Source organism: Neophocaena asiaeorientalis, unplaced genomic scaffold (assembly GCF_003031525.2).
Source record: "Neophocaena asiaeorientalis asiaeorientalis breed wild unplaced genomic scaffold, Neophocaena_asiaeorientalis_V1.1 scaffold437, whole genome shotgun sequence".
NCBI lineage: Eukaryota > Metazoa > Chordata > Mammalia > Artiodactyla > Phocoenidae > Neophocaena > Neophocaena asiaeorientalis.
In genome coordinates, this window is record NW_020173375.1 from 2956617 (window position 1) to 2975451 (window position 18835).

Consider the following 18835-nt stretch of genomic DNA (forward strand, 5'->3'; position numbering starts at 1 on the left):
AAAACTATCGTGGTGAAGGTATTTACACCACAGAAATGGGCAGACACTATATGTCAGCGGTTTCCTCCCAGAGATCCCGTTGTTAAACATTTACCAGCACATCAGCACAGGCCGGAGCCCTCTCACCTGACCTCGGCTCTCTCTCCACAGTGAACGGGAAGGTCACAGTCACCATCGAGAGCTGCACCCCGACGCTGTTCATGTTCATGCTCAACGGCAAGCAGGAGCACGGGCTGCTGAGCCTCAGGAAGAACGGGATGAAGCTGGACGTGTACCCTCCGACCGTGGGCACCCACAAGCTGCAGATCTTCGCCAAGGGCAACTCAGAGATCTACAGCTCGGTGCTGGAGTACACACTCAAGTGCCACTACGCAGACATCGACGTCCGGCTGCCTGCGGAGCTGCACCAGCCCGTGGGGCCCAGCTGGTTCTCGGAGCAGATGGGCATCACGAAGCCGTCCCACCCCGAGCCTGTCATCTACACCAGCGACGGGCGCTGCTCCGTCAGCTTCGGCGTGGAGGAGGGCATCAGCGTCCTGGCATCGCTGCACGGGGACGATGGCCCCGTCACCGAGGAGACACAGCGGCGCTACGTCTTCCAGCTGCAGCGGGAGAAGCGGACGGAGCTGAAAGTCCAGTTGCCCCACGCCGGCAAGTTCGCGCTCAAGATCTTCGTCAAGAAGAGGCAGGAACCGGGCAACTACGTCTTCGTCTTCAATTACCTCCTGTGCTGCACCAACAGCAAGGTGAACTGGCCCATGTTCCCCGAGAGCTTCGGCAACTGGGGGCAGGACAATGAGCTACTGGAGCCCCTGTCGGGCGTGCTGCCCGCCAACCACAACGTCCCGTTCAAACTGAAGCTGCACGGTGTCGCCAAAGCCCTGGTGAAGGGGCAGGACACGTGGCCCCTGACCCTGAACCGCGAGGGCTACTGGGAGGGCAGCTGCAACACAGCCGGCTGCCAGGAGGTCTACGTCATGGTGCTGGAGAATGCCAACCACAACTTCTACTCCTACATCCTGAAATACAAGGTGAACGCCCAGTGAGGGCTGGGGCCCCGCCACCCCTGCTCTGGGCAGTGCAGAGAGCCCCAGACACCCCTGAGTCTGCATGGAATCCCTTCTAGGCCTCTGCCTCAGTCTCGCTGCTCTGCCACGGGAGCTGTGACGTTTGTGTTCTGGTGGCCGAGGGGACAGAGGCAAAGGCCCTTTAGAAGACAAAGGTGCTATGTAAATCTAAAGTATTGTAAACTGTACACCACTGCCCAGACTCCCCCTTCTCGTGCTGATGCCGTCGTTGTTGTTATCTGGCTGGTGTGGGAAAGCCGGGATGCTGCCTGGGCCGAAAGCTTTTCCTATGATGGGGAGAGAGAAGAGGGCATACTCTACAAGGAGGAGTCATCCTGAATCCTAGAGCCTCTTTCAAGGAGCATCAGTGTTTCTCACCAACTCCTGGACCCCAGGGGAGGCTGGACTGTCATCTTTTTCCCAGACCTGACAGCCTTCTGCATTCCCGATGCCACTTGTTGTTCCAGGGTCCGAGAAGGAAGGTATGGAGAGGAAACTAACTGCCTGCCAGCTGACTAGGGGCTGAGGGCCTCCACAATCCCTGTGTGTGCTGGGAATGTGGCAACAGAAAAGTTATGGGCGACTCCAAGGCCAAGAGCAGCCAGTACCCGCTCTTGGTGTCCTGGGTAGGGGCCAGGAGGTGCAGGGATACATGGCAGCCCTGCCACCTGAGTCTAAGGATGTAAGACCTCCAACTCTGCTCTCAGAGGGAGTAATTCAGTCCACTCTGTCTAAGAGCAATTCACACGGCCCCTCCAGGCCCTCTCAGCCCCCGCCCCCCGCACCCTTCACAGGAAGCCCCAGGAGGCTGCTGGGCCCTTGGGGAGCCCTGGAGATAACCCTAAATAAAGACTTTGGGTGAAGTAGTGAGAATGCCGCAGTGCCAAGGGGCTCCCACGATAACAGGGCCCTGCTAGCCCCAAGATCCCTACCACCAAAGCCACACCTGGGGGGACCTGGACCTGTCTTGGGAGGAGTTTCTGTGCTGATCGCTATCCTATGCTCCCTCCTCCCTTTCTCAGACAAGAGAGACCCCCAGGGCCCGCCTTCCGTAGGGACAGTCCGGAGCCCCTTACTTGCTCAGGCCTGAGAAGCATCGCTGCCCAGCCGGCCCTTAGCAGCACCTCGGGCCAACGTTGCCATGGCAACAGCAGAAAGGCTGGCTCCAGCAAGGGCAGCAGGAAGGGAAGGATGGAGAGGCCCCAAGAGGCCCTGCGTGGCCACTGCAGCACCATCCCAGCTCATGGAGACACTGGAGGTGGTTCCGCCTGCCCTCCTGGCTTCTCCAGCTCTGCAGCCCCTGCCTATCAGTGCCTCAGCCCCTGAGAGCCAGCACTGCCCAGCACTCTCCTCCCCACACATGCTCCACATGCCCGGGCTCAGCTACAGCCAGGGCCCCCGGGGATCCTCACAGCCTCCTGAGCCTTCATCCTCACGTTTGTATATGCAACAAATGTTCGTGGAGCACTTAATAAGCACCAGGTATGGCGTCGGTTGACCTTTCATGCTGGGGTTACAGAGGAAACCAAGGGGCCCTGCCCTTGCCATCCCAGAGCTCAGGGTGGGTGGCAGCAGCCTCTCTTGCCCAGGCCTGTTTCAAGTTCCAGGCTCCTAACACTTCAGTCCATCATCCCCCTAGGATCTCTGCCCCAAAAAACCCCACTGTCACCCAGTATGGGCCCAGTCCAGAGACATGTCACTACGGGGTGCCCATCCTCCACCAGGCGGGGGGCCCTGGAACTCAAGGGCAGTACACCGTGGAGGGCCAAGCTGCCCTGGCCTGTGTCCAGCCATCCTCTGATAGGCTCTGCCACGCAGGCATTCAGCACCGTGTCACTCATGTCTGGAAAATGCACAAAGGCCGCAGACGTGGAACCGCTGTGCACCACAACAGGGAAACAAGGGGAGTTTCTACACCCTGAAAACAGCCTTTTCTCACCCCTTTGATTTTATGGGCTGAAAGAATTGTGCTGTGTTTCATCAAAATAATAAGTGCCTTCTATGACTCATGTCACTCCCTGGACCCAGAGCTGGCTGCTAGTCCTGCCGGGAACAGCATGCATCCTTTACAAAACAATACAATTAATCTATACATTCTAGAGCACACAAAGGATGCCACCCAGAAAAATACGAGCTGTCCCTAGACGGAGACGGAGGCCCAGCCTCTCAAAGCGCTGGGAAGTATCAGCGGCCCTCCCTGCGCATTTCAACAGGCGCCCCCGCCCCTTGTAAAGACAGCTGTAGGCACAGTCAGACGACACGTGCATTTCTTCCCACTAAAGTAAAAATACATGAAATGAAATCCAATCTTCATGAATTTTTACACGCACGCTGCTCAGGGTAGAATTCGGGGTTGCATTTCGAAGTCTTTTATTCAAATCCCTATCTTTGTTTCCCGGTCGAGGCGTTCCAGCGGCCAGCGGAATGGCACGGGCGCCCCCTGGTGCCCGATGTGCGGAGCTGCGGGCGCTGCAAATCCCCTTGAGGCTGACTCTATCACCGGGGTTTTTACACAGAATTTGAAAAATGCAGCTGAGATGTTTATGTTAAATTCACGAGTGCTTTCTCGTGGATTCTCAGCGCTTCCTCGTGTATACGTGGAGCACGTCGTTGCCACGCACAAGTTGTGAGGCGAGACTGGGGCCCTTCCTGGCATGGTGAGACGACGTGAATGTAATAGGATTGGGGAGTGTTTTGCCCGGAAATCCCTTCCCGTTGGAGTGGATGGAACAGTTTGACCACACTCATTCCTGCGCCAGTGAAGGATTGGAACTGATCGAACTCAGAGAGCTTTTGCTGCAAGTCCCCAGAAGGGCATGGAGGATCGTGGAGGGTGGGGGGAGTAGGATGGGGCAAATGGGCTACAAACACAACCGCAATTAACTTCTTTTCAGCTTGTTTCGGAAGCGCCACCAGCACAGCTGGACTCCGTTTTCAATCTGATTGTGATCATTGTGTGTTCCCCATATGTTACATTGTCCCACCAGGGCGAACCCCTCACAGCCTGCTGAGATTAAAAGGAAATAAATAGATTAACTGAAGCATGAAAGATTTAGGCTAGACATAAAGTATTTCCTGTTGTTAAGCAGGAGGGACAAGTTGCCAAGAAAGTTTGTGAAATCCTCTTCTTAAAGGACGGGAAAAATAGAAAAGTTTTCCCAGTGGTCTGGGGTCTTTGATGCCACACTAACCGGAAGGACTAGGTTCTTTCCAAACCAGTTTAATTCTTGAAATACGCTCGATCACCCACAGCAAACAGGGGACCAGAATGGTATGGTCGCGTCCTTTGCTGTTGGCTAAGCATTCAGAGGTTGTCGGCATCTGTGTCCCCCGTCCGTTTATCTGAGGTCGATCATTTCTTTTCATTTGGATGAGTATTTGGAGCTCTGAAGAGGTGATTAGTTTTCATAACGTGTGCATTGAGTTGTGTGGGCCACTGGCTGTTGAGTATGCTTTCCCCCACATTGTTGCTCGTGTTGTTTTTCAATAAAATTTATATTCATTTTTATCCAACAATGTAATTATCGACCCATTCTTATCACTGTTCTCACAAGGGGGGTAAAGAACAGGAAAAAACACTTTGATGTTCAAAGGGAACGCTAGGAAAAAAAATCAATGTCCTAGATATTTGAATGTGATGGTGAGATGCAAATAGAATGTCAGGCAAATAGCTATTTCACATTAAAGCAAACATAATTAGGTTAGCTCCAGCCCCTCTCTGGCACACGTGCCTTTGAAGAACATAAAGGCAGTGTTGGTTTCATTGAATCTTGTTTAACTTGAAATTTTTTAATTCGATCCTAATTTCTGTTTTTAGTGGGAGAAAAAAAAAATGTTCCAAAAATGCCTATCAGCCTATTTTTGTTGTCGTTGTGAATATATATAAATATATATTCCTTGATATACGTATACTTGCAGAAACTTTCCAGGTTATCTAAACAGATTATTCATAAATTAGACATTTAGGGAAATATAGAAAATGAAAATCTAGACACCTCTAAGAAGCTGCCGTAACCATGGAGACCATTCTCATAGCTGTCGTGTGAAGGACAAAAAGAATTTGTGTTCCCAAATCTGGCCTTGTCACGCCCCTCACTGCTAGACCCACAAACACAAGCCCCAGCACGCTTCTCCTTACGAAGGAGGCCCATGGGTGATCTTTAACAGCACGATAAGGGAAAGTCAGAAGACACACTTTCCACATGATAGAAGGGGGGACTCTCAAATTCTTAGACCAGTTTGAAAATGCCAGCCCCGAGGCTGCAGTGGATGACCTCTAAAATCCCTTCCAGTCCGGAGAGTTTGTGATGCTGTGTCTCCGTGAACAGATGCTGGCAGGCAGTAGGCCTGGGATTGTCAGTGACGGAACATCTGAAGGGCCCTGCTGGGTTAAGAGCCCGCCCTGCAGCCCCCAGCAGACTGCGCTGCTGGCTCCTCTCTTGCCTGAGGGACCAAAGGGGAAGCAGCAGCCCCTGACAGGATCTCTGATTTTGTGAGCAGAACTAAAGAAAACTAAAAGTCAGGCGGCAACTGGGATGCCGTCTCTTGGAATGTCCCACCCGCATCCCTGAGTCAAAAGATACTGAACCAAAGTCACTTCTCTCCCCCAGATTACCTCCACCTCCTCCTGCACCCCCAACAAATGCATCCCCATCCCCTAAGTCAAACTCATGGTGGCCACTAGTAACCCCAGCATCCCCTTCAGTGAGGAAATCTGGTCCATTCTGCCGTGTTCCATATTGGGAACAGTCCAACGGCGTGCGCGTTCCTTTGAGCAGCCTTTGCCATAATTCTGGCCCTTCTCGTCTCCCGGTGACACTGTGTGCTTGCTTCCTCTGATGACATGAACCTCCACCTGCCCTGTGACTCTCCATGCTTCCTCTTACTTGAGTACCAGGACTAGTGTGTTGGTTAAGACAAGGTGTCCATGAAAACCTTCCAGAAGTTCGCCACCTCTGGAGAAGGCATAATTTGGTCAGGTGTTGGTGGAAAATGTAGGTCTTCAAACAAAACCTGGTTTTAATAGGGAGGCAGGTAAAATCCCAGAGTCTCCTCCTTTTCCTGGACTCTGAAGAGGCAAGGTGCTGAGGACGTCTCTAGGAGACAGTGTGGAAGATAGCTGTTAGCACCACAGCCAGGGGAGACCTCTGACAGGTGCAGTGGTGGTGGCTGCAAGTGGTCACCCTGCTGGTAAGGGTGATGGCAGAGGATGGTCAGGGACCCTCTGGCCATGAATAGTCTAATGGAGTTGCCTTTCCTTCATCTAACGGTGTTTCCTGCCCCAGCTTTTCCCCCAGGGCCCAGTCTGAAGGAGGCTCTATAACCTAAGCTTGGTGCTTCCGTTCAGGAACACAGATACCCTTGGAGGCACCTGCCAGTCCCACCCAAACAAGCCCAGCGAGTAAACCTTCCTACAGGAAAGCTCTAAAACCCCAGGAAAACCTGTTACCTTAGGAAAGAGCTGCAAAAATGGCACATCTTCTGTTATTTAAGACCAAAAAGCATAAACATTTTTTACTGACAAAGCCTGAGTATTTTCAGGCCTATCTTCAGGAGGGAAGGTTGATGTCTCAGAAAACAATGGTCCAGTGAACACTCAGAGCTCCTGGTTCTTTGAGCATTACTGTCCCCAAGGCCAATCCTCTAAAGAGAAGCGCTTATAGGATGAGACATAGAAGAGACAAAATGCCTCAAGGTCCTTGTGTATCCAGTGGCAAAGCTGAGTCACAAGGGTTTGAGAATGAGAAGGAAACCTGGACTTAAACTGGCTCTCCACATGTTTGGTCATTACTGCCTGGAGCATTGGGTTAAGAAGGATTCTGAGGTCACATCGGGCTCAGTAGGAAAGAGTATTGTGATTAGCTAGTGATCCATAGACACTGGACTGAAGGGTGAGGTGCACCACGCATTTGCCAATTCTGACCGAAAGGCAGCCAAACTCAAGCCAAGACCAAATGATACAGGAGATTATTCAGACCAGTGGGTGAGCGCTGGCTTCCCGGCAACTCTGCCCACGGACGGACAACCAGCCACCTCCCACCATAGACCCGAGGTTGTTGCTCTGGAGGCGTCCTGACCACCTCTGGGCTCCAGGAGGTCACCACCCCACCCACCCGCGTGGAGCACACACACGCGCGCAGACATAATGCTCCAGGAAGGAGGAAGCACCCCGAACTTGTGTGTTATTTCATCTCATGATGAAACAGTACCTTGCATTTAGAATAAGCAATCAGTACGTGTTTGAAGTGAACATCAGTTTGTCCTTTCAAAAGCGAAATTATAAATCACTGGATTTATTTACATGGCTGTTGACCGGAAAGACTGTTGAGTCATCTTCTTTTTCCCAACTAACTGAAAGCTATATGCTGGGCGACGAGCTCCTTTGCCCCTGTGGGAAATGTGGATTTAAGGGACACAAAGGTTGCCACCTGGCTGGGCGTACTCCTGGTGTTCACCTCCAAAGAGCAACCAGGGCAACCGGTCGATCAGAGGAGTGCCCTTCTTCCCGGGGGAACTGCCGCCCTAGGCTTGTCTGAGATTGCTCTGTTTCTACTGGGGGGGACGGCTGAATGCCTCCGTGACACGAGGAATCAGACATAATTCCACCCCAGCTGTGCGGGGACCGGGTGAGGACGCCCCCTCTAGGGTGGCAGGGAGGACGGTGGGGAGGATTGTGCCATGAGGGCAGAGGGGCAGCCACACCGAGAATAACCAGGAGGAATTGGGCCACACGATTAATGGAGAACAGATGTTAGGAGTGAGGGGCCCCTGGCAGCTCCCATATGGACAAGGAGTGGTGATGAGGGAAGACGAGGAACGTTTATGTAAAAGAAATGACTGCGGGATGACAAATTGTCTGGTGAGCGCTCTGCCGGTCTGCATATGTATTAGTGTGTATGTGAACACCAAGGGGATCTGAAAGTTAACATTGGTCTTTTCATTATATGACAAAAAATTAAATGTAGCCAAGATACGGTAGGCATCTGGAGGCTGTTCCCCACCTTGCCCTCAGGACTGGATGATGAGCCTGGGCACTGTGAACCCTCTCGTGTCTGTTTCATCAGCCTCAGATCCCCTTCCCCACCTCCCAGGAGAAATGCAGTGGAGAGAACCTGATCTTGGAAATCGACTTTGTCTGTGAAAGCTTCACTTGACATTTTTAAAGCTCAACAAGAGTGTTCAAAGGAAAGATGGCCTCTTAGTCGCTGGTCACTGTTTGAGCAAAAGTTGCCTTGTGCGGTCAGGAGCCATTAATGCACGACTGAAACCTCAGTTTCGCTCTGTAAACATTGGCTTGACTCAGGGTAGAGGGGGGCGGGGCCTGAGGATCCCCAGGGACCCCTCCTCGCAGAGCTCCTGAGGCCGGATCCGTGGATGACACGAGGATGGTACCAACCATGCAGTCAGCCACCCGGATTCCAACCCAGCGCGGCCACCTGCCACTGCTGTTGGCAAGTTACCAAGCCTCCTGTCTCAGTTTTGTCATCACTAAAATGGGGATAATCATAGCACCCACCATGTAAGCTCCTTACAGGGTTTGAATGAGTGAAAAAGAACACAGTGAACAAAGTCCCTGGCACATAGGAAGGGCTCAGTGAGACTCAGCTGTCATCATCACCATGCCACAGTTGTCACCAGCATCACGAGGATGATACTGATGTGCTGTGTGTTGTTCCCTGAAGAATCCGAAGGTCGCAGGCCCCTCATAAAATCATACCAGTCACTGATTCCAGCCTAATAAGAAGAAATCCTGTCTCTAACACTTGGCTACCTTGCTTGTCCTAGAATCTTCCAGAGACCAGGAGCTCTGCACTCCACAAGGCAGCTATTACATTGCTGGGCACTTCTGCTGAAAGGGGCATTAAGTGAGAGCAGTTGACCAATCCGCCCACTGGCTGGTGGATATATCTGTTATATTCCAGGACCACCATGTGGCAGGAGCCCTGAGCCACCAGTACAAGACCCATCTGATGCATCCCAACCCCACTCTCCCTTCACCGTCTCCCTCTTCAGAGGATGAGGGTGGAAATTCTTGCTTTATCTCAGTAATGTTTAGGAAACTTTTTTAGAGCCTTGCATATCTTTTATTAGATATACTTCTAAGTAAGCACAGATGTATTTTTCATGATGCAGTAAATGGTATCAATTTTTAAGTTCATTTTCTACTTGTTTTTTTCTAGTGTACAGAAATAACAATTATAGTACCTGAAATCATGCAGTGTGTTCTTTGTGGATGTGTACAAATACAAAAATATGGTTGTGAAATGTTAACACTATCACCAGGATAGCACTTGCTTCTGGGGATAGAAGAAAGGGCAAGAAATTAGAAAGGATCACAGAAAAGTTTTCGGTAATCTTTGATGCTAGGTAAGTTTTGAAGCATATATGATGAAATGCTGGCATTTGTTAAATCCAGGGGAAAACAAATCACCCAATACCACCATCTAAGAAAAAGAATCTTTGCCTAACCCAGGATCACGAAGATCTTCTCCTGTTTTCTTCTAGAGGTTTTATAGTTTTAGCTCTAAATGGAAGTCACTCTCTTCTATGAGCTCCGTTCTCCCTGGAGGATGGAAGGAGCACATGGCAGACAGCCAGCTGCTGTGGCCTCAGTGTCCCTCGGAGCTCTGCAGACAAGGGAAGGTGGCCTGTCCTCCTGCGGCCCTCCCCAACCCCTGTCCTAGAGGCCTTGGCTGTGGTGATGCAGCCTGGCCCCAGGTCATCCTTATCACCTCCACACTGATGTGGGTAGAGGTTACAAACCTTACTGTTCAGACTGCACAGTGTTAACCGCAGCCACCATTTAAAAATCCGGAAAATCACAGTAAAATCTGACTGGCAACTTTTCCCGAGAAGCCTGTGAACAGCTCCACAGGGAACGGAGTTGCAGCGCCCCCTTTGGACGGTCTGGCTGCCCAGGTCAGATGGTCCTCTCCCTCTGACCATCTCCCAGACCCTGAAGCCAGGGTCAGCTACCCGCCCCTGAGTGGATGCTTTCCTACAGCTGCCCCCTTCAGTGACGGATATTACCTGTGAGGCCCCATCAACAGCTTTTTGATTCTCTTCCCTATTCAGCATCTCACCTGGCCTCAGGACAACCTCACTGAGCGAGTATCAGAGTCCACATTCTGCATATGAAGAAACTGCCCAAGGGCATACAGCTGGTAAGTGGAGACCCAGCTTTGAGGTTTCCCTCTCTGCTCTCAGACTCATTTCACTCGGCCCATCCCGCTGGGCACTAGGGCCTTCTTTAAGCATTGGTGATGCAAATTGCTAAGGGCGCAGGTGTGTTACTAGACCCGTCACGCACACTTGTCAGAGGTTCTGGGAGCTGGGGTCTGTGTCGCCAGCATCTTCAGGGAATCACAGGAGCTCGGGCTTCTAAGATGAGGAGTTTGCTTGATTAAATATTTGATGAATGAATTAATAAATGGATGAACTGTCATCTGAGTAGCCCACATAGGTTTAACTATTAATCACAACACATTTTAACTGCAGAAATATTTTAGCTCAGGCATAAAAGAAGAGGAGGAAGGGTAGCCTACAATGCACCCATGCCAAACCCTCCCTCGCCCCCGAGGCCTCCTTCTCATTTAAGGGAAGACTTCCCATGAAAAGCATAGACAATAATATTTGCACAACCCTCTGGGGTAAACTGGAGAGGATTTAAGGGTGTCTATATGAGACAAAATTCATTACATTTTCTCTGCAATATGTAATTTTGATGATAAAAATAAAATGCAAGTATTAGGAAAGACATTGAATTTATATAAAACTTCCAATATGATCTTTTCAAAATTTTTAATGAAAACCCTGAGCTTTCTTTCATGACCTTAACTTTTTTTATTGCAGTATAGTTGATTCACGATATTGTGTTAGTTTCAGGTGTACAGCAAAGTGATTCAGTTACATATATATTTTTTCAGATTTTTTTCATTATAGGTTAATACAAAATATTGAATATTGTTCCCTGTGTTACACAATAAATTCTTGTTTCTTATCTATTTTATATGTAGTAGTTTGTTTCTGTTAATCCCATACTCCTAATTTATCCCTCCCCCCTCCCCTTTCCCTTTTGGTAACCATAAGTTTGTTTTATATCTGTGAGTCTGTTTCTGTTTTGTAAATAAATTCATTTGTATTATTTTTTAGATTTCACATATAAGTGATATCATATGATATTTGTCTTTCTCTGTCTGACTTAGTAGGATAATCTCTAGGTCCATCCATGTTACTGCAAATGGCATTATTTCATTCATTTTTATGGCTGAGTAGTATTCCATTGTATATATGTACCACATCTTCTTTACCCATTCCTCTATTGACGGACACTTACGTTGCTTCCATGTCTTGGCTATTGTAGATAGTGCTGGCAATGAACATTGCGGTTCATATATCTTTTGGAATTAGAGTTTTTGTCTTTTCCAGGTATATGCCCAGGAATAGGATTGCTGGATCATATGGTAGCTCTATTTTTAGCTTTTTAAGAAACCTCCACACTGCTCTCCACAGTGGATGTACCAACTTATATTCCCAACAACAGTGTATGAGGGATCCCTTTTCTGCACACCCTCTCCAGCATTTATTTGTATTCTTTTTGATGATGGCCATTCTGACCAATGTGAGGTGATACCTCATTGTGGTTTTGATTTGCATTTCTCTAATAATTAACAATGTTGAGTATCTTTTCATGTGCCTGTTGGCCATCTGTATGTCTTTGGAGAAATGTCTGTTTAGGTTTTCTGCCCATTTTTTGACTGGGTTGTTTGTTCTTTTTGATATTGAGTTGTATGAGCTATTTGTATATTTTGGAAGTTAACCCCTTGTTGGTCATATCATTTGCAAGTATTTTCTCCCTTTCTGTAGGTTGTCTATTCATTTATTTGGTTGATGGTTTCCTTTGCTGTGCAAAAGCTTTTAAGTATGATTAATGACCTTAACTTTTTATATCAGGATTTATACTGGAAATTGTTACAAACAATTCTTAATTAAGATATTTTTAGCTAACAGTGTCTTTAAATTCCTTCTAGTCCACCTTGATGAGAAACTTTACAAAGTAGTGATAATTTTCTTTACAACATTAATTTGAAAACTACCATACTACAAAATGTATTTAAAGACTCATTGCAATTCCTCTTCTTTAACTGACAAATTTATTGTTGAAGTTTCTAGTAATTTATGGAGAGATTTTGAATCCAATGAAGCATTTTTAAGTCAACTGTTTAGTTATGAGAAACACTAGTTTAGGGAACTTCTGTTTCTCATTGGAGTAGAGTCATCTTGTAGCTGGCTCGGGGTGAGAGGCAAGGGTACACAACAGAGAGCTATGATTATCTGACCATTGCTGGATAAAACATTTGCTCTGTTTGTAGGATTTAATTTTAGGCCAAGGGTCCAAAATGCATGTCCTGAGATTCAGAGACTACTGGATTGTTTTGTGAAGACAGAGATTCAGGACTGCCATCTAGAGTTGTACCCACAGGAACTCCGACTGGCCTCCCTGTGTTACCAACCAGGGTTCTTGGCCTCCTTAATCAATAGAAATTGATCAGAGGCCAGACAAGAAATTCAGGCAAGGCTTTACTGGGCCCCCTGCTGCAGCAGGAGGGAGGGAGAACAAACAACAGGCTCCCTTCCTCGATCCCCAAGGGGCGGGGGTTTGGTTAGCTGGTTAATTATATGGGGTGAGTGTAGGGTTTGGTCCAAGGGTTGGGCCGGAGGGGCGGCTTAGGTAGTCTGCCCACCCCCTTGGGGGTGCTGTGTGGGTTTTTGGTCTTTTTGTATTTTGTTGTTCATAATTTGCCCCTACTGCACATGCATGCAGTTATTTTTAGTCCCTTATCGTTCTTTGTATTCCATTGTTGGAGGATAGGCGTGTCCAGGTGCAAGCACTGCAGCAAAGGCTCCCAGGTCCCAGCCTGTCTCACCTGCACCAGCTACCCTCCTCCTGTCCCTTGCCCCACAGTCCCCGGGTGGCCGCCCTTGGGCTACAGAATTCTGCTTGGGTGCACAGAGCCCCAGCTACCCCCGTGTTTCATAGCTCCTTGTCCACAGTGGACGGTGGCACCCTCTGCAGCTCTGTTGGAGGAGACATCCGAGTGGTCCAGCTTCTCCCTGATCACATGCAGCAAGCCTAAGATGCCACTTGTCACCCACTGGGTTTGTCACCTACAGGGACTGTGGGATGCTTGGCCAAACTTAGCTTTCCTCCGAGGAGCCCCAGGCCAGGAGCTCTGACCCTCCCAGGCTTGACCTGGCTGCCCTAAATGCTGAGAGCATCCACAGCCCAGGGTCCCCTGTAACTCAGGGGAATGCTCTGAGCTGTCGAGTGCCTAACACTAGTTCTCCAAGATGCCCAAAGTCACTCCACGAATAATAAAAAATAAGGTTCCTCTTGCATAAATTGGTTTGTGATCTCATCCGTTTAAAGACTGAGTTCTTAGAATCACAGGTGACACTAAGCACAAATACTGCCCCCACTACACAAGTGAATGTTCACAGAGAACCAGACTGACCAGGGACAAGGTGAAGCATAAATAAGCTCTAAGCCTCTAAATTCTTAACCTGGAGTCCATGGACCCCCTACCAAGGGGTCCAAGGAGAGAATTTAAGCCTCCATGAACTTGAGGGGGAAAACCCAACATCCTTATTCTCAATAAGCTCTAACTGAAATTTAGTTTCCATTCTATTAGGAATATTGGCTATAAACTACAGCAATACTAGTAGTACCTGGGGCTTTATTCCAAGAGAAATCACAGGTATTTTCACCTCTCACTACAGTTGTTGCAGACACCTCAAAATAGTACCTTCATACATCATTGCTTCGAAACATAGTGGGCAATAGACCTGTCACTGGGTCTCATTATTGAATGAGTTAATAAAGAGGTGCATGTCATACTTTAATCACAAATTTGTTTTTTCTCAGGTTTTGATAACTGAATGTCAATGTAATTGGTTTTCTTTTTAACATTATATATTTCATTTTGTGGACTTAGTCACTGTTCTGAGGAGTTCATAGGCTTCATCCCTCTGCCAAAGAAGTCCCTGGCACACAAAATGTTAAGAACGTCTAAGTGCCTAAGGCCCCCAGCTCCCAGTGATTTGGAAAGCACAGGGGAGACCATAAGGGAGAGGGATGCAGGGGTCGTGGCCAGTGGGAGGAAGAGAGGCAGCTCTCCCAATTCCATCCCCGCTCTGGGGGGATGACATGCAGCATTTCCCATTCTGCTTTGGTACATTTCTAAGGAGCTCTTATTAACATTTTGAAAAATTTCAGGTGTCTGGAACACAGTTTGAGAAATGTGGATTTAAGGAATGACTTAACCTGGGGATATACTGGAATTGAGTGGTGTTGCTAAACCATGTGTTAGTGTTAAAACTTGAAGCAAATTAAAGAGATCAGGGGATGCCTTCTTAGTCCACAAGCGGCAGCTCATGCAGGAGGCAGCAGGTTGGACACATCACCCTTCTAGAACCTTCCCCATCCTTTGCTCACGGTCCAACTCTTATTAATAAGAACAGGCTGCTGCCAGTGTTCCACGCGGGGCTGAGGCGCCTGTCAGCCCAGAGGAGAATCACTAGGGAAGCCACAGGGCTCCTGCCTCAGCCACCACTCTGTCGGGTTACACGGGGACCTGCACATTGTAGCACATGCTCCTGCTGGGAGCAAGGGCTGTGCTCAGCCATGGCTGAAGGGACTAACTGGTAGAAAACACTTGTTGCCTTGTTTGTGGCATTGAATTTTAGGCTGAGGATCTGAAATGCATGTCCTAGGTTGCAGAAAGATTCAGACTGGTGAGTTGTTTTAGTCCATATTACACATTAGGGGCAAGACACATCCAAGAGATGGCCCAGCGAGAGGCCCATGCCGCTTCCCCAAGCCAGTGCTTTGGGCCTCAGGACAGCTCCCAGAGCTAGCAGCCAGCTTATCCACACCGGATGCCTCCCAGAGCGTGGCGGGTCCATAACAGCACCGGGCAAAGGGGTGTCGACCAGTGTCCTAGTTGATCTTCTATCCTCTAGCTGAAGAAATGAGCGGGTGTATGGCGTGTACCTGGCTTTTCTTCCTCTGTTTTGCTGTCACGCTTGTAAAGACACTGGGGACTGGCCAAGCAGTCTTAGGGCACAGTCTCGTATTCCCACACTTCCCAGTAGTGGTCTGGAACTCCATCTAAAACGTTCTGTAATCAGCCCTCCTCTAACCACTGAGAGAGCGTCGAGCATTCCCGTAGCCCCTCCAGACAATATACTTGGCCAAGAAGCTCTGCCTGGTTGATGACCACGGACGTTGCTGCCAGGGCCCTCAGTCATCCTGGAAGCTGCCCCGCTAGCGGCAGCAGAAGCCTGCGCTCCACTGCGGGGAGAGCAGGAGACCTCGGTGACCCGGATCCCGGCAAAGCCCTTACCCACGGTTTCTCAGTGTGTAATCTTGTCCCCACACAAGCAGTTATTCAGACAGAGCTTGATCACCACCCTCTAAAGAGGGGTGCCACTGTTACTCCCGAGTGTGAAAGTGGAAAATATGAAATTTTAGAATAGCATGTGCTGTATGTGCTGTAATGTTTTCTGAATATAAACTTGACTTTTTTAGGTGTTGCTGTGCATCAGAGGCTTTTTTTGGAAAGAGCTTCATTAAAATATAATTCACATGCCATATAAGTCATCCATTTAAAGTGTACAGTTCAATGGTTTTCAGTTGTGCTATATTCAGAGTTGTGCATCCATCACCACAATCAAATTTTTGAACATTTTCATAACCCCCAAAGTAACCCTTACCCTTTAGTCCCAATCCTGCCATACCCCCCAGCCCAAGGCAATCAGCAACTACTTCCTGTCTCTACAGATTTGCACATCATGGACTTTTCAAATAAATGGAATCACACATATGTGTTCTTTTGTGACTGGCTTCTTTCACTTAGCGTAATGCTTTCAGGTTTCATCCACATTGTAGCATCAGTATTTCATTCCTTTTTATTCCCAAACAATATTCCGTTGTATAGATATACCGTGTTTTGTTTATCCATTCACCAGTTGGTGGACATTTATGTTTTCTCCATTTGGGGGCTATTATGAATAATGTCGCTATGAGCATTCGTGTGCAACCCTTTGGACATATGTTTTCACTGATCTTGGGTATATACCTAGGCTCGGTATTGCTGGGTAATATGGTAAATCTAAATTTAACTTTTTGAGGAACTGCCAAATTGTTTTCCAAAGTAACAACCATTTTACATTCTCATCGGCAATGTATGAGTATTCCAATTTCTCCACATCCTTGTCAACATTTGTTATTTTCCATCTTTTTTTATTACACGTGGGTGTGAAGGGTTTTGAGTTGCATTTCCCTGAGAGCACATTTTCATGTGCTTATTAGCCATTTGTATAACTTCTTTAGAGAAATGTTCATTCAGATCTTTTCCCCTCTTTTAAATTGGGTTATTTGTCTTTTTATTATTGAAAAGCTTGAATTTTTCATGACTATTCAACTGCACTTTAAAACTCAGCCCCAATAGGAATTCGTTGGGCTCCTCCAATTTTGTATCTCTCCCCAGGAAATGGAACACCATTCTGGGAGAATTCCAGCCCCTAAAGTTGTGGTTCTTAATCTATTTTTGTCTCACAGATATCTTTGAGAGTCTGGTGGGAACTATGGATCTTCTCCCTGCATTTAGTATCAGGGAATTCCTGGACTTTCCACCATTCAAGCTTTGCCTTGACTAGGATCCTTCTTTTCATAAGAGGAGTATAAACCTACTTCTGATTGGATTGTCAAATCATTTGAATGTGGTCTTAATGGGCAACATAAGTTTCCCAAATTCTAAGCTCCCACAGAGAGAAAGAGTGAACCGTGTTGTTAAAGTTACTAAAATCACACTGTGGAGAAATGGCTTTTGTAGAAGATTGCTGTCCATCATTCCTCTAAATGTTCCCCTTTGATCAAGCCAGGCCATGAGAGCTTCACATCGTCATGCTGGGGACTTCTGGGAACCGGTTCCTCTGAATTGCACTTCAGCCTTACGCCAGCAGTCCACACTGAAGCCCCCGGTAAGGAAGCTGTACCGATCCTCTTATTAGTCAGTTACAAAAATGCTATGTCCCGCTCCGACGGCTCATACACACACTGAGAAAGAGAGTGCTTCCCTTGAACCCATGGTGTTTTGATTTTGTAATAATTAGTTAATAAACAATAATTTAATTATGTACTTAAGTAAGTAATAATGTTTTCTTCTCTACTCTGGCCCTTAAGAAGCTCAGAGCAGCATTGCTGCCTGCCTCTGGCAACTGGACTGGACTAGCTGTTTGTTTGGGACCAGCGTTTATAGCCCTCACCTGTCCTTTGGCCCAACCCCACTGTCAGTTCCTTTTTAAAGCATTTTTGTATACTATTTCAAGCTGTTTCTAGAACAAGTCAACACATTTCTTTTTCTAACCTTGCCATTCTGCACCTCATGTTGTGCACTTCATGAAACACCATGCATGACAGCTGTTTGCTTAATGTACGTTCTCAATGACAGGTAGAGCTTATCTTGTAGTTATTTTTCTCACATGTAACGTTTAGGTTCTGGACTCAAGGATATTTTGCAAACAGACAACCATCACCTATAGTTCACCAGGTGTTACATGTCTGTGTATGAAAAGGAAGGTAGAATTTTTTGCAGCTAAGCAGACATAATAGAAACACATAGCATTGTATTGTTTCCATTCAACAAGATACTTCCATGTTTACTAGGCCAGGCACTGTTCTAAGTGCTTTACAAATACTTATCTTCACAAATCCTATGAGGTAAGTACAATTTTTATTTCCCCCACATTACAGATGAGAAAATGAAGTCATGGAGAGGTTAATTATTTTGCTCAAGGTCACAGGGCTAATAAGTGGCAGAGCTAGGATTAGGAACAGGGTTGTGTGCCTGCAGAGTCCACACTCTCTATCCCCAGGAGCTGCTAGAAAGAGCTGGGGCTTTGGGACCCTGGGCAAGCCACTTAAATCCTCCCTGTCACATGGGACAATGACACTCACTGCCTCCTAGACTTGTTGAAATCAAATGAGGCTCCATGGGAAGGTCATGTCCATCCCACAGTGGGAACTCATCTGTGTCTTCTTCGGCTAAAATCTGTGTAGAAATCCAAACACAACTTCACTAGAATCCAGGCCAAGGAGAATAACTCACCCAACAAAACATCATCCGAAAACCCAAAAGTAGACAACAGCACCCTTATCTTTTCAGCTAATTTGGGCACCCTGATCACCGAGAGGTTTTGTAAAATGTATTGTATATGAAGAAACGAACTCAAACTGAATTTTGACACATTTTAATATTTGGCATATCTTTTTTTTTTTTTTTTTTTTTTTTTTTGAGACTCTCAACCACTGCGCCACCAGGGAAGCCCCTGGCATATCTTTCTGAAGAATGAAGTTGAGAGATGAAATTACAATCAGATGTTCTGGCAAATTCAGACCGTCATTAACTACTTCAACTTTAAACAACACAGTATAAATTTAAGGAAATACATAGCACCTCATGGTCCCTTAAGTGCTTCCAGTGACTACAGAGTCTGCCATCGTTCCTCCTAGTCAACAAGTGCCATGAGCAGTCCAGAAGCAGGGGTTGTACCCTATATATTCTAAGTGGAAGCTTGGGACAGTCTTAAACTCAGCATCTCCTCACACCAGTCCACACTGGTACAGTATTTTCAGAGTCTGCAAAGCCCTCCAAGAAATACCTTTTCAGTAAATCCTCTCAACCCCATGAAGTATTATCCCCGTT

General features: G+C 47.5%; 1 protein-coding gene across 2 annotated transcripts in view; it reads left to right on the forward strand.

Annotated features, from left to right (window-relative positions):
* The window catches only part of KY (kyphoscoliosis peptidase), a 46760-nt gene extending 45714 nt beyond the window's left edge, over window positions 1–1046 (forward strand). For both annotated transcript variants that reach the window (XM_024746255.1, XM_024746256.1), the window contains one exon: window positions 151–1046. In XM_024746255.1, coding sequence (XP_024602023.1) covers window positions 151–1046 — 896 coding nt within the window. The remainder of the gene's footprint in view (window positions 1–150) is intronic.
* The last annotated feature ends 17789 nt before the right edge of the window (window positions 1047–18835 follow it).